The sequence below is a fragment of the Alosa pseudoharengus genome, unplaced genomic scaffold, assembly GCF_046254945.1.
Source record: "Alosa pseudoharengus isolate Yale_2024_CS ecotype anadromous, Long Island Sound unplaced genomic scaffold, YU_APseudo_1.1 YU_APseudo_1.1_scf_10, whole genome shotgun sequence".
Classification (NCBI taxonomy): Eukaryota; Metazoa; Chordata; class Actinopteri; order Clupeiformes; family Clupeidae; genus Alosa; species Alosa pseudoharengus.
In genome coordinates, this window is record NW_027468565.1 from 30,082,614 (window position 1) to 30,098,300 (window position 15,687).

General features: G+C 44.9%; 2 protein-coding genes across 4 annotated transcripts in view; both read right to left on the reverse strand.

Annotated features, from left to right (window-relative positions):
* Positions 1-2,014: 2,014 nt before the first annotated feature.
* On the reverse strand, positions 2,015-7,221 carry LOC143105655 (olfactomedin-4-like). The gene is made up of 5 exons (XM_076269705.1): positions 7,106-7,221; positions 5,271-5,429; positions 3,496-3,708; positions 3,104-3,236; positions 2,015-2,877 (listed from the first exon to the last, which is right to left on the reverse strand). Exons 1-5 carry the CDS (start codon positions 7,136-7,138, stop codon positions 2,066-2,068), a joined length of 1,350 nt encoding a protein of 449 aa, XP_076125820.1. The 5' UTR covers positions 7,139-7,221; the 3' UTR covers positions 2,015-2,065.
* Positions 7,222-9,180: 1,959 nt separating this feature from the next.
* The window catches only part of ndrg4 (NDRG family member 4), a 22,517-nt gene continuing 16,010 nt past the window's right edge, over positions 9,181-15,687 (reverse strand). For all 3 annotated transcript variants that reach the window (XM_076269751.1, XM_076269759.1, XM_076269745.1), the window contains one exon: positions 9,181-12,803. In XM_076269751.1, the coding sequence (XP_076125866.1) occupies positions 12,649-12,803 (155 nt within the window). In that variant the 3' untranslated portion in view covers positions 9,181-12,648. The remainder of the gene's footprint in view (positions 12,804-15,687) is intronic.

The window sequence follows — 15,687 nt, forward strand, 5'->3', positions numbered from 1 at the left end:
TAGTACTCACTATATGTGGAGGTACCGCCATCTGCTGGACAAGATCAACCTTCATTTCTTAGCCCACTCCATTTTCCGTCTGGCCAGTTTTACACCTGGCCTTTGCGGAACGAGGTTTATCCCCCTGACGTACAAAGTTAATTTGCCAAACCCCTTTACTAGCTGCTAATGAATTGACTTCTCTCCGTTTATCCTCAATTGCCGCTGCCAAACATTTCAATACCTGGTTGTGACGCTACGTATACCGCCCTTGGGTGAGACTGACCTTGCACCCTGATAAAATATGGTGGAGGCTGCCCGCACACAAGTGTGCATTTATCATCCTCACCAAACCATTGACTTAAGTTCTTGGGAGATGGGAGCACATCATACGTAGCACCCAACATAAATCTGATCCTACCAGCTTCCATGGCCCATAGATCTTTCCAACTAATCTGTCTTTTTTCCACCCCTTCCCAGTTCACCCCAGTTCTTCCCAGTTCACCCTTAGTACATCTTACAGTGTCCTGTCTATGCATTTCCTCCACTACCATTTTCCTCTTTTCTCCTGCAGAAGCCAACCCTAGACCCCCCCGCCCATGCTGCACATGGCCCATTATATCACTATGCCTCAATGCTGATTGAGCTTGCTTAATTGCCTGTTCTGAGTTCCACTTCTTGCCTGCATTAAATGTGGGTACAACCCTCCTTACCACCGGGTCCTTGGACTGAGTAGAGTTGATCCTTTTTTCCATCCTTTTTCCTTTGACAGAGGAACTTCATAAACTGTCGATGGCCACAATCACAACTCTGAAGGACAGAAGTTAAAAGCCACTTTCATAGAGGTGGAAAAGTCCAGCTTCAGAAAGTAAAAGTCCTACCACATATCTGGCCAACCATTCACTTCAGCCAGCTGATTTTAATAAGTCTTAAGCAAAGATTCTACATAGGCGAAGCAAGATACTTTGTCGTAGTTCATGTCTATGGACGCGAAATGGGGATCGATTCCAGTCTGCACAAAGAGGCGTGTCGTTGACTAATTGATGAGCGTACGACGCGTACGTAGCAAAAGGCCAACATCAGCAGAATAAATAACAGGCGCACACCTGATATAAGGTCGATTTTTCTCAAGACTGGAATGCTCAAAAATGCTAAAAATGCACCTGAAATGGTCAGAAGGGAATCAAGATCTTAGCATATGTGGTGAAATTCTGAGCTATGGCGATAGACTTCAACGGAACAGTCGCTACCTCTGGTCCGTGCGATCCTGGTTCCCGGAAGTGGCTCCTGATGAAGTATCTGGCTCCTCCTATGTATAATCTTTGTCTTAAGCCAGGTAGAGCGGCGAATCGGTGAGATCACCTGTGTGCACAGGTAGAACCAATACATGGTTGGACATTTACTTTCTGAAGCTGGACTTTTCCACCTCTGCTCTCATGGACATGGCTTTACGAGCATGTCATCCTAGAATTTTCTAGAAAAGTCTCTTGATTCTTTATCACATGATCGAATGGAATCTTCAGATGGCAACATTCTCACATGCTTATATGTTTTTTCTTTTTAAGTATATTTTCTTGGCCTTTTTATGCGTTTAATTAGACAGGACAGTGGAGAATGACAGGAAGTGAGTGGGAGAGAGAATCGGGGTGGGATCCGGAAAGGACCACGGTGCGGGAATCGAACCCGGGTCGCCGGCGTACAGTGCAGGTGCCCCAGCCAGTTGCCACGACTGGGGCCACATGCTTATATTTTAACTTTATTTATCCCCCATATTTAAAGCCCTCCACACACACTTTACTACACACTACTGGCGATGCGATCATCCATCGATTCAGTGGAGATACACTGACCAGACAGCTGTTTTCTATTATGACATATCAAAATCGCCAAAAGGGGACGATTAGTGCGATGCGACGGTCGTCGTTCCACTTGCCGTATGCGCTGCCCCATTCACTTCAAAAGATTCTCTACAATTTTGTCGCGTTGCCGGCCGTGTGTGTAGGCACGTGTGTGTATAAAATTACTTTGCAACAAATCATTCACAAACATCTTTTATTGCCAGCACATGAAACCACAGGTCATAGATTTAGAAGACAGCTTGGTAGGCCAGAAGGTAGCCTTCATTGTACATGTACAGCCTTCTGTCCACGGGGTTGTAATGCAGATTGGCTACCCGTGCGGCCACCTTCTCCAAAGGCAGAGCCAAGGTGTTGTCCTCTTGACCCGTGGTGGTATCGAAGGCGTAGAACACCTCCTCCCGGAACGTGTCCACGAAGCGTGTGGCGTACAGGACCCCGCACACCATGAAGGTGCTGGTTACGGACTTCTTGAACAGATGCGTCTTCCACGTGTGCGTGACGTTGAGTGAGTCGGCGTCCAGCAGGCTCACCACCAGGTTGCCGTGGTTACCCAGCGTAGAGTAGATGACCCAGAGGCCTCGCTCATCGGCAGACAGGTTGACGTCGGTCCAGTCGAAGCATGTGTAGTAACAGTAGGGGAACTGGTTGTTGAAACCGGCGTCGGGGAGCGTCTTGCGTAACGTAGCCTTGGTCTGGAGGTCGTAGCGACAAAGCTCCCTTGTATTGTAGCACTGGTAAAAAACAGCTTCTCCATACAGCAGAGTGCCCGGGCCCTGGATGGCGTTGGTGTGGGTGTTGGAGGGTGCGATGGACTCATCCTGGTAGCTCTTGAATGCCATGAAGTCGCTGAAGGTGCTATACGTCCGCATGACGTTCCCGGACCGGTGGCCGCTGGTGAGTGGCTGGACCCAGTAGCGCTCCTCACTGCCCTGTTTAGCCTCGCGCCCCCAGGCTCCTGCTATGTAAGACTTCCCATAAGAGCTGAGCTTGGTGACGACAGGGGAGCTGATGTTGGTCATGATGCGCTGAGAACAGGTGCCTGTTGAGAGAGAACAGTCGTTCCTGTAGCTCAGAGGTGAAAGGTGATGGGTTCGATCCCAAGTGCCACCACACACTGATGAGAATATGTAAACTGTACCACAAGTGGCTTAAAGGGGATAAAACAGATATCAGTATGCATGGGCTGAGGAAATCTATATTGCTGGAAGCATTAGGCTAATTGTATGTCTGTGAAGTAGGATTTTTTTTTAAGGTAGATGGCTTACTTCTAAATTCTGTGGGGATGGTGCGACAGGATTGCACACGGTTGTTTAGTAGGCGCAAGTTTTCTTTCACCGTCTCCAGATTGAAGACGTTGTCTTTGTACATCTTCTCTACATTCACTTTAGCTTGGGCAATCTGGTAAAACATGAATTACCACTTTATAATACAGTAAATGTTATACTATCCTTATTATTTCCATCAAAGTCTATTAATCTCTTCTGTTCTGTTCTTCTAACACTTAACATTTATGAATAAATACTTGACATCACAGCTTAGTTGTTTAATCACTGTAATATTTTGAAACAGTTTTAACAAACTACTAAACCAGCATAAAGGCTTGCTAAGTTCTTTACTTTGAAGTTGAATTAAGGAGTCGGTGAGCATGCTGGTGTACCTCTGTGGAGAGTTTTACGGTGTCTTTAGATGGGTTGTCATTATGGGTGGTGTCTGCGACGTGCTGGAGCTGCTCCAGCTCTGTGCTGAGCTGCTTCAGGTGAAGAGCGTTGTACAGGCCGTTAGAGTTCAGGTACTGGAACGGGCCCAGGCGCTGCGTCACATTTTCAACAGTGGCCAGAAGTTGTGGCATCGTAGCTTCCGTCTCCTCAACCTGTGAGTCAGACAGTGCCATGCAAATTCATATAAGCACACAGGGCATACAAATTCAAACAGCACTTGGACAAACACAACTGCATTTATATTAGATTAGAACATTGCCCAGATACTGTAGCAAGAGGCTGGCGGACCAGCCGGTCCATTGGGGGCATAGCTGGCGGTCCGCTGGCCTTTTGGTAATCGGCTGGCAGGTTGCAGACAGATTGCCCAATATTTTGGCACTATTGGTCTAAAATATTTTTCATTTGTTCAGTTATACTCCATACATCATTTTATTAACTTTTCTTAATATTCATGACAAATTAACTATTAACTATAAGGCCTACAAACAAGCAAACGTTTAACTCCAGAGGAAAATGCGGATTTAACTTTCCAAATAAAGAAACCTCCACAAATAGGCTACAATAACAACTTGAGTTATTTGGAATTGACGGTGTTATTATGGATCCATTTGTATGCAACGCAACGTAGCATACAACATCTCTCTTTAGAAATACAGGAACAGTGGCTCCAGCTGTCGCACAACTGGCTGAGGCACCTGCACCGTACGCCGGCGACCCGGGTTCGATTCCCGCCTGTGGTCCTTTCTGGATCCCACCCCTGCTCTCTCTCCCATTTGCTTCCTGTCACTCTCCACTGTCCTATCATTAAAGGCATAAAAAGCCCAAAAAATATATTTAAAAAAAAATACAGGAACAGCTTACTATGCTGAACAGTTATGACTCACTGTAAAAAAACTCTGCGCTTGGATTTCACTCGCTTTTTTGAGTAATTTCAACTTGACAGTGAAGAACTCAAATAATCAAATTAAATCAACAAATGCTCCCAACTTGAAATATCTAGTAATGCCAACTTAGTATTGTGAGTAAGGTGGACTTACAGTAGGTTAGCAATTCAAAAATTCAAGTTGAATCAACAAATGCTCCAAACTTGAAAATATATAGTATAAGTATATAAATGTAAGTATATACTTTTTTGATCCCGTGAGGGAAATTTGGTTTCCGCATTTATCCCAATCCGTGAATTAGTGAAACACACACAGCACACAGTGAACAGACAGTGAGGTGAAGCACACACTAATCCCGACGCAGTGAGCTGCCTGCTACAGCGGTGCTCGGAGAGCAGTGAGGGGTTAGGTGCCTTGCTCAAAGGCACTTCAGCCATTCCTACTGGTCGGGGTTTGAACCGGCAAAGTCCGAAGTGCTAACCAGTGGGCCACGGCTGCCCCAAAGCCGCATGAGCACACCCAATTCCATCTGATCTAAAAGGTGTGTGTGTGTGTGTGTGTGTGTGTGTTCACGCATGAGTACCATGACACCCAATTCCATCTGATCTAGCATATAAGCAGCAGTAGCACTGGAAAACACTGGAATGGGAGACTTGCTTCCCAGGAATAGCAGGGGGTTTTTTTCAAGTTGTTGCCAGAATTCCTGTCAAAACTTGCATGCCCTGTCAATAAGTAAAAAGTTTAGAAAACTGACATAAGGCTAAATAATCTATATTAACCTTGCATCATGTTGCCTAATTAAGTGTGTGTGTGTGTGTGTGTGAACCTACCTGTGTTTGGAGCTTGTGAAGAGCATCCCCACAGTCCTGCATCAGATTGGATATGTTTTCATATTTTGCAGCGGGGAAACTCCACGTGAGGCTTTCCACATCACACACACAAGAGCCATCACGCAGCTGGCCTTTCACCCGCTGAAGATGGACACTCTCCTAAACACACACACATTGAAAAAGTTCAAATTAACTGAAGGGCAAATGAAACACTGTGACACACAGATGTTACATAGAGAAAGCTGCATGGCAATAATTAATAATAAAATAAGTAATTAAATATCTAATACATAAAATAATTGATCATATAGAAATAAATTAATTATATTATTCCACTGCTTGGTTGAATTTCCGCTGTGCGTCGGGGCCGTTTTACAACCTTGCATTCATTTCTGTTAACCGAGCGCCGTGTCGTCCAATATCCCTTACTTATTATTTTACAATTCCAATAAATGCCTGATAGCACCTTGAGATAAGTTAACTCAGCCAAAATGACCAAAGCTATAATGTATTAGAGAATGTGCAAAACAAATATTAATAGTTTCCAAAAATGGCCATTTGTGTTTAAGTATGTGGCTACATTAGACGTCCACATCTCTGCCTGTAGCAGTATGATCGCCATGAAGTCTTCAAAAGGCAAAGGTACTGTAGGGGAGACCGGGGTTGGTTGTCACAATTTTTACTCATGCATGAATTGCTCATCTTCAAAAACTCTTTCAGCAGTAATTCCTACATGAAATGAAAGCTTGGGGTCTTGGCTTTAAATGTGTATAATGTTTACTTTTAGAGTGTATTGTAACAGGGAGCAATTAACCATCAAAGACACTCTGACACAATGTGACAATCAACCCCATCACGGGGTTGGTTGTCACAGGGTATGGGGTTGGTTGTCCCTATAGAGTTTCAATGGGATTTCAGTGATAAAATGGGATCTTAAAAATGATGTGTAACTTTTTAGTTTTTTAAGCTAGAAACTGCAAATAAGTTTTAATATGAATACCACCCCTATGATAGTTGTCATCAATGCCCCTTATGTTTAAACAATGGGATTAAAGGAGGTGATCAGTTACTTGAATTGTCTACTGTGTTGAGAAATAAAATGAAATCATTTTCAGTTCTAAAACCTCTTTATTATCATGTAAGTTGCAAACAAAGTTGCAAACACAGTGACAACTGTGTCACAGTGACAACAAACACATGTGACAACCAACCCCACAAGCTATGTGACAACCATCCCCAACTGACCTCTTGACAAAGATGTTAACCTAGCTGCCACATGGCTTTAACTTTATAGCTAAAATATGACTCAAAATAAAGCTACTACCTTTGGCTTTTTAATGAGTGTTTTGTTTTTGAACTACTAATATCCTACCAGCTCTCAATACAAAAACAACACCAACATGAAAATGTACTCTGACCCATGAAATTTAAAAATTGTCTCCTCACCTCAATGCTGTGTGTCTGCTCAGCAAAATTCCTAGTGCAAATGAGTAAGCTATTAAAGGGTAACAGTTTGATATCAAAATTTTACCACAGCATCACCTAGTATGCCTGGAATAAGCAATGTGACAACCAACCCGTGAGACAACCAGCCCCGGTCTCCCCTACGTATGCATTGGTTACAGCTAAAATGTGTTCAGTGTTAATGCACACTTGGGAACTGTTGAAGGAAAGTATTTATATAATTAATATTAGCTTTAATGAACAGTGTTGTTACAGTTATTGTTATTGTTATGACATTCATGTAATAAGTATTAATAATAAAGACTGATTAATCATCTAAATATCAACACTTATATTGCTATATGAAAGAACGCCCTCTGGGCTGCACTCACAGTGAGAGAGAGGATAAGCAGAAGGCCCAACATGATGTTAGCTGGTACCGAGTGAGTAGAGCTGTGACCGTGGTCAGCCAGTATGCCAAGTGAGTAGCAACGACAGCGCCGAGCAGCACGTTTAAATCTAGCAGATGCTGTGAGCCACATGGGAGTGTTTCTCAGGGCGGTCGTGCAAGTGTGTGTGTGTGTGTGTGTGTGTGTGTGTGTGTGTGCGTGTGCGTGTGCGCGTGTGCGTCGTGTGTGTGCGTGCGTGCGTGCGTGCGTGCGTGCGTGCGTGTGCGTGTGCGTGTGTGTGCGTGTTTGTGTGTGTGTGCGTGTGTGTGCTTGCGTGATGGAGAAGTCAGAGTGAGAGTGCTGTGTCAGAGGTGGGAAACACACTTTGCTCAATCAACACCACAGCGGTGTTGCAATGCACCAGAAGGCCAAGCACGATGGAAAGCATGCGGTCCATACTTCCTAGTGAAAGGGGCTCTGTTATTATATATTTTATGTTACTAATAGGAAGACAAACAAAGGAAACAAAATAACAGTAGTACACGTCCATTGAGTTCTTAGAACTCTATGTTTTTGACCAGTATGGAAGCCATCTGAGTGTAGGCTGAATATGTGTTATGTGTTGTAAATGTGTGCCTGCTGCTTTAGATAAAAGTGTTTTTGTAATTATAAGGTCATGGGAAACAGTTCTAAGACTTTCCATTTGAAATGTATGCATCCAGTTCTGGAATAGTAGTTGCAGTACAGTAACATGAGGCTGGAATGAGTGCTCGTGTAATACTAAATAGTACAAAATGAGAGAACTTGGAGATGTAGCAGTTATTAAACAGTAACCTCTTACCAAATGGATAATTTCATTTCATGTATATAATGTCAAAGAAAGGAATTATAGGAGTCAGCAAATTGGGCTTTACCTGTGGAACTATAGAGACTACTGTTTATCTGTATCATAATAAAAACTCATCATGTTTATGGTGTCGTCTGCAATGTAGGCCATACATGCTGTAAAGTCCTGCGTTGGGACAGAATGTACTGCATATTGGGCCTCATTTGTAGGTCTTGCTCAATCCTGTGGCGTTGTGAATGGATGGAAAAGAAGAACAGAAAGTGCACCAAATGAGAATATTCAGTTGGGAAAAGGAAGCAGGGGAATTTATTATTCAGGCCCAGGCATAGTTTCATGAGTGACAGCACATCAAAGTTCCTGTGCATTAAATATAACTATTGTTTGTGGCATGTGGGGGCATTGAGCTGACTTGGTGTTTGTGATTAAGGTGTCAAATTAGCAAATTGATTTTGCCTTGTGTTTAAACCACTCGGTGAGTTGCACAGTTTTCAAAACGAACGTTAAGGGTTGTTTTAGGACATGTTTGAGTATGCCTGTTGGCAGCCACTCTGAGTAGTCAAAGGCGATTCAAAACGAGTCAGAATGGTCGAGACAGGACCAATCGTCAACATTTCGGTGTCTACCACTCTGCTTCATCCAAAACAAACCGGAAAAGGGACTCAAAGTGCTAAATACCAGAATTTTCCTTTAAGTCTTTGCTCTTTACCCATCATTCAAATTATGACCCGTGGGATTTCTGCAGTTTGTTCTCGTCAAATATATCAAAATATGAGCATGACCCGCATCTCTCCAACTTCCTTTATCATCTTCACTGTTCACTTCACTGTTTATCTAATCAAACCAGAGATCACTCAAGTTCAGAAGGTCACTATAATCTCACCACACCCTTGAGGATGACACAGAGCAACATCCAAGCCCTTCACTTCAATGCTTCAGATCAGAGGCTGTGTGCCTCTAGTGGTTATCTCTGAGGGACATATATTCAGGTCTAATCATGCTGCAAAAGCCTCACTGCAGATGTACACCTGTCTTGATCAGTCATATGGAAATGCTGACCAATGACATTATTTCAGTAGGACCAGTCACACTGAAAGATCGGCCAGAAGTTGGTGAAGTAAAAAGCACTTAGTTTTCGATGGTGGATTTAGATATAAATAATTATTTTGACACTTATGAAAACTTCCAAGATGTTGCTTTGTCAAGTAGAATCAGTCCACAACACAAAAACAACTTTTCTTTCTAGAATTCTTTATTTGATTCATATTCGGAACACAGAGTGACAATTTCCTTTATAGATGTTCTGTACATATTTCATTAACACTGTTGCTATGGAGAGGCAGGACGCTGCTCCTGGCCTCAAGACTCACCCAGACAGGCACTGACCCTGACCCTGACCCCTGACCTTTGACACTTGACCTGGCAAGGGTCAGCACCAGGGTCAGGTCCTCTCTGGGCAGGAAGACTCAAACTAAATCAGACTGTCTATTAACAAAACGTATTGCTCATTACAAATTCAGTTATGCTAACAGTAGTAATGATAATAGTATTATTATGGATATCAATAAAACATCAAAAACAAAAACAAAACAAAAAAAAACTCTACATGGCTGGAGAAGAGCTACTAATTAAAATATAAAAAAAGGAGAGATCAGTTTTTCGAATGGAATGATGCTCCATTGCAATGACAACACGTGGGGCCGGAACTTGGGCTCGGACGAGGCCTCAGCGCCACATCAGAGCCGGATCCGGGCCAGAGAAAGACAGCAGCGCTGTCTGGGTCACCAAAGTAAAAGCAGAAGAAAACAAAACAACAAAGTTTCTAGCTAGAGTGCAGGGAGCTGTGGGCCAGGCCGGAGGAAGGGCTGGGACTGTACAGCACTTTCAAAGGTAGTACATTCAGGAGCCACAGGCGAAATATTCTCTACGTCACACGGAGGTAAGACAATAGCACAGGCTTGTACCGTCATGACTAACAGAGCATGCAAACAGAGGCAAGGAGCGGAGGAGGCAAATACACTTCATATATATTAGATATATTTATATGTATATGGAAGAGAGAAGATGGTAGAGAGTTTGTGTGAGTGTTTGTGTGTGTGTCCCATGTTCTTTGCAATAAGGTGGCCAGCCTGTAATAAACAAGCACTGCATTTTTATGTTAATAACAATACCAATATCCTTCTCTAAAGACATATTCCTGAACTTACGTTCTCACTGCTTGCACTCTCTCTCTCTCTCATACACACACACACACACACCTCCACAGGTTTCTGTCCACTGTCTATGTCCTCTCTCTCTCCCTCACCTCACTCTCTGCTATAGAGCATGTAGTGTATGGTGTGGGCAACTGCTTCCTATTGTTGTTGTCCGTCAGTGAGTAAATCTGCGGCTTTTTTATACACTCACAGTACCAGCCAGTTCTCCAGACCTCAGAGCTACAACTACAGGGGTATTTTCTGTGACTGTGTGTGTCTAGCACATATGTGAATGCAGCAGCAGCAGTGGCGGCGGCAGCAGCCTTCGGGTAGCAGAGAGGAGAGGTAAGGGCCTGGGCACCACTTGAGGAGAGTTTTAAGGCCACGTCTGTGGACTCTGGGCACCCTGTCATCGCATGTCCAAGTAGAGGCTGGTGCCGTGTGACGAAAAGGTCAGCGCAGGGGCCGGTGCTTCGCGTAGCTGACGGCCGTAGCTTCACGGGGGTTTTGACGGCCAGGTGGTGAGCGGGAGAGGGGCCGCTGAGAGCGTCTGTGAGCCGCGGGGCACCGCGTTGTGTGAGAAGGGAGGGGGGGTTTAAGGGAGGGCTTTACCCTACATTCTGAGCTTGGAGCAGCTAGCTCCAGATAGCCCCGCCGCTCACAGACAGACATGGCGAAGCGGACCTCCATCTCAACAGGACAGGGCCAGGTCCCACCCCAGGGTTAGTTAGCTATCTGGGCCATCTCCTCCTCTTCACGGTTGACCCTGAGCCAGCTCTACGGCGTCTGTGTGTGATTGGGGACTGGGAGCTCCAGGCTCAACACAGTATGAACAATACTGTGAATCAGACTAATGTTAGCCAAATCAGCTCCAGAATGTGTAGTGTGTGTGTGTGTGTGTGTGTGTGTGTGTACATGTCTGCATGTCTGTTACCCCAAGAGGGCTGATTCTCAGTCCGCAATATGTGGTCTCATACTAGTAGACCTATCTGTGTGTGTGTGTTGTGTGTGTGCGTTTGTGCGTGTGTGCATGCATGCGTGTGTGTGTGTGTGTGCGTGTTTTAATAACTGTGTGTGTCTGTGTGCATGTCTGTGTGTGTGTGTGGCTTTGGTATAAACATGGTGTAGGATCTAGGAGGAGAGGACAGGCTTTGGCTTGAGCTGAGCCATAGCTGGGCTATAGCTGAATTGTAGCTGGGTTAGGCTGGGCTGTGCCAGGCTGCTGCTAAGTGCACACTGACTGCACATGGGCTGGGCTGGGCTGGGTGGTGTCTATGCTGGGCTGTGGTGCAGCTTGGTCTGGGATTGGGTGAACAGGTGCATGCTCCATTCTGACGAGTAGGTGGCTCACCTGATTCTACGGTCACATCTCCTAAAAGTCCCTCTCTGTCTGAACGTCTGTCGGGACGTCACGTTAAGCGTCTCTGCTGGGCGAAACTGACCACCCAGAGGTGACTTCCTCTGACCCCTATGTCCAGGTCCCTGAACATGGTCATAGCGTCAGCTGGCAGGTCCTTATGCCCTTCAGTGGAGTGTCTGGTCAGCATGTGGGTGTGTACAGTGTATGAGAGGGAGTGTATGTGTGTGTGTGTGCTCTTGGTTCTGTGGCGACTCTCTATTATCCTCGTGGTCTTTGGGTTATGAGCTCAAAATCAGTACCACTCCTCAAAGCCCTTAGAATCACCCTTCATGGGACAAGTGTGTGTGTGTGTGTGTGTGTGTGTGTGTGTGTGTGTGTGTGTGTGTGTGTGTGTGTGTGTGTGTGTGTGTGTGTGTGTGTGTGTGTGTGGTTTGGCAGAGTATATGTGTGTGTGTGGTTTGGCAAAGTGTGTGTGTGTGTGTGTGTGTGTGTGTGTGTGTGTGTGTGTGTGTGTGTGTGTGTGGTTTGGCAGAGTATATGTGTGTGTGTGGTTTGGCAAAGTGTGTGTGTGTGTGTGTGTGTGTGTGTGTGTGTGTGTGTGTGTGTGTGCGTGTGTGTGTGTGTATGTGTGTGGTTTGGCAGTGTTTGTGTGTGTGTTTGTGGTTTGGCAGTAGGTGTTTGTTGGGGTCAGAAAATAGTAATACTCACAATCTCACAGACAAAAGAGAAAAAAATGAAAGCAGGTGACATAGCAAAATGGCTTTCAATGTTTTTGTTGAAAGAAGGGGGGAAAGGACAGGTTTTAATCTATTTGTACAGGGACGGATGGGTGGCTGGGTGGAACTAGGCTAAAAACAGAGAAGGAGAAGAGGAAGAGAACAACTCTGAGAGATAGAGAGTGGTCAAGCAACGTAGCCAGCACAGCCCACACCTCTCCCCATCTCCATCCTATCTCTCCACCCTCCTGCCTCTATACACCCCCCTCTCCTCCCCCTCTCCCTTTTCTCCCTTCCTCTGTCTCTTCCCCCTTTGTCTCTCCATCTCTCTCTCTTCCTCCTCTTCCCCTGCCTCTCTCTCTCCTCCCCCTCCTGCTCCTCCTCCTCCTCCTCCTCCTCCTCTCTCTCCCCCCCTCTCCCGCGGAGCGTGCTTAGCAGGACACCTCCATGGTGTGGCTGAGCTGGGCCACCCCCTCGCTGCTGTCCGACTGGGTGCAGGCGCGCGAGCGAGAGCCTTCCAGGGAGCTGCCACTGGTCAGCGACGCCGTCCGAGAGCGAACAAGCCGGGTCATACTCGCCGTGGGCACTGTGGAGGTGGAGAGAGAGACAGAGAGAGAGAGAGAGAAAGAAAGAGAATGAAAAAAGGAAGAAAGAGAGAATGAAAGAAAGAAAGAAAGAAAGGAGGATGGGCAGTTGGAGGAGAGCGGGGAAAAGTCAGAGAGAGAGAGAGAGTGGGAGAGAAAGACAGAAAAAGAGAAAAACTGAATCAAATATCAGAAACAGGTGGATGTTTACATAGTGCTTTCTTCTCAAAGAAGTTGAAAAACAAAGAGGAATGATGCAACATGCTGTGGTTTCAAAACAGCAAGACCTTGAAGAAGTTGAATAATCGATACCCCCCACCAGAACATTCACTGCAACAAAGCAACTGCAAATCTAAAACGGCCCTGCTGTGCAGTACATATTCACAGTACATTTTTGAATGGGGTTGGGAGAAATGGATCGCAAGTTTTCTCTATGTGACAAACAGCTGCTTATGCATTACAGAGGAAAAAAACAAAAAGGTGCACTGCACATGCCTGGACAATTGATACGTGAATTAAAAGCTAATTAAATTACCATGATGAAAATATCATGGTATCATTGCCAGCCTGCAATGTCAGCACACTGGCATAGTGTGGGGTGATGGTGTGACTTCTGTCTAATGCTAATATCATTCCCAATCACCTGTGCAATCTTAAAGTTAACCATTAACCACATTGGGTGGGAGCACTGTCATCCTTGTATTAGTTTTAAGAACACAAGCAAAGACAAGGGCCCGTTTGCACAAAGCACCTTAAAGCGTAACTCTCGCCAAAATGCAACGTTGGGTCTTTTTGTGAATGTTCATTTGAAAACATAATTATGTTTCATTTAAAAGCATAATTATGGAAAACCAACTGTTAAAGTGAGTTGTTCAAAACCTTTCTTTTTAGTAAACTCTGTGTACACAACCGTCTATCACAACAAATAGAGGCTATAGCTCCGTATAAAAGATGTGTCCGTCTGCCTCATAGGTCTAAATATCAGCGTGTTCCGTGAAGGTGTCGTGGACCGGATTAAAATAGTCAGCCAATCAACAGCCAGAGAAAACTGGGCTGAGAATGTTGTAGGCAGATATTAGACTTAGGCCTACTAGCTGTTGGTCTAAAGACATATTTATGCCTTAAACTCGTTTCCTGTCATTTAGAAACAATGCTGTGGTCTAGTCTAGTCATCAACAGAAAATAAACAGACTGCGGAAAAAATAACAATGGATTTGGCGTGACATTTATTGCTTGTGCGTGAGAGTGTGAGATTGATGCTGAAAGCGTGAGTGTCAGATGTGTTAAGAGTTGCCAACCCTGCCTATCATTAGATTAGATTTTATTAGATTCAACTTTATTGTCATTGTGCAAAGTACAAGTCCAAAGACAACGAAAACCAGTTTGCGTCTAACCAGAAGTTCAAAAAAGCAAAATAGTGCAATGTTGTGTACAAAGTATACAGGTGGTGCATAGACAGGACAAGAAGGGTCCTACTTAAGGGAAAAATCTTAAGGTCCTTCGTGCAACCGGGCCAAGGTTTCATATGTCATGCACCTGTCAACCCTCAGGCCTTCTTCAGAGCTAAACATCATCTTTGGCCCTTTCTCTCTCTCCTCAAATGAGAGGAGAAGCTCATGGGAAGCCATGTGCCATGCAAGGCTAATCAGAATAAAGGTGCATGCTACAACAGGCCAAGCCGAGGGCTAAGACGAGCTCAATGTGAGGGTGATGAACTGGAAGGAGAGAGAGGAGGAGAGGATGGCAGAGGTGATGAGGGTGTGGTGTGGTGTGGTGTGGTGTGGTGTGGTGTGGTGTGGTGTGGGATCCTTCAGGAAGCAGGAACGGTGATTTAACCAAACCTAAAGGAGAACTCCAGCCATTTTTCACACATATCTTTGTTTCTCAAGGTCACTGAGTACTGTTGGTATGAAAGAAACGGAGTATGGCAGCTACAGTGCCACACTCTGAGGGTATTTTTAAAATCAATCAATATTTTTTTTTGTACCAACAGTACTCAGTGACTTTGAGAAAAATAGAGATCTATGTGAAAAATTGCCTTTTGAGTTTTCCTTTAAAGCTCAGGTGCTGGGTCCCACAGGTTCCCCCAGCTGATCTACAAACACTCCGGCCCAGTGGGCTCCCCTGAACTTGGACACGGATCCACTGGATCAAGCGCAGGTCATCAGAACTACATAACAGTGGATCACCATGGGGTAGTAAATGAGCTGGCAGACCCGTACCGACCCAAGGCCCAGTTTCCTGATAGCATCGTAAGCCTGAGTAGCTCGGATTTCTGGACCAGTTTCTTATTGCTTAAGAATGTCGTGAAAACACTTGCAGGACTTGCACATGCCCCAGAGCAATCGCAGATTCAGTTGTGTCCGGTCTAGCCCGGCTGTAAGTGTGCGTTATAGAGCGAGAATTCCCTAGTGTAATGGGACCAGGCCACGTCTGGCTGACCGACCAGTGGGGTATTTACAAGTAGTCTACATGGGTTAGTGACAAAACTGGGTAAGTTAGAGAGAGTAGTAAACATTCTGATAGAAGAGCTCTATGGCTTCATTCAACTAGAAAAAAACAAAGGCCAAAGGCTCTTCTTTTAGGTGATTTACCACAGTGTTTCTTAACTGGTCTGGCTTTGGGACCCACAATTTCCCATGTTCGTTAAGTCGCGACCCATATATTGTTTTAGCGATCAAGCCAACAGACACGGTGAGCTACATGCTAAGACACACAAAGTGCCTGTAGGCCTACTTGTTTGGAACATGCTGATGTTTGGCAGGGTTGTGCACAATTCGAATTGCAATTCTGCTTCCTGTTTGCTACCTCAATTGAAATGCAAGTGAAATTCAAGAATTGAATTGGAATTTAAGAGCCAATTTCAATTCAATTCTGGAATTTTGC

Coding starts and splice junctions, on each gene's coding strand:
- LOC143105655 (XM_076269705.1), bottom strand. CDS start 7,138: ATGTTGGGCCTTCTGCTTATCCTCTCTCTCACT. Junction 5,430..7,105: donor TGCTTATCCTCTCTCTCACT/GTGAGTGCAGCC, acceptor GTGTGTGTTTAG/GAGAGTGTCCATCTTCAGCG. Junction 3,237..3,495: donor CCGTAAAACTCTCCACAGAG/GTACACCAGCAT, acceptor ATGTTTTACCAG/ATTGCCCAAGCTAAAGTGAA.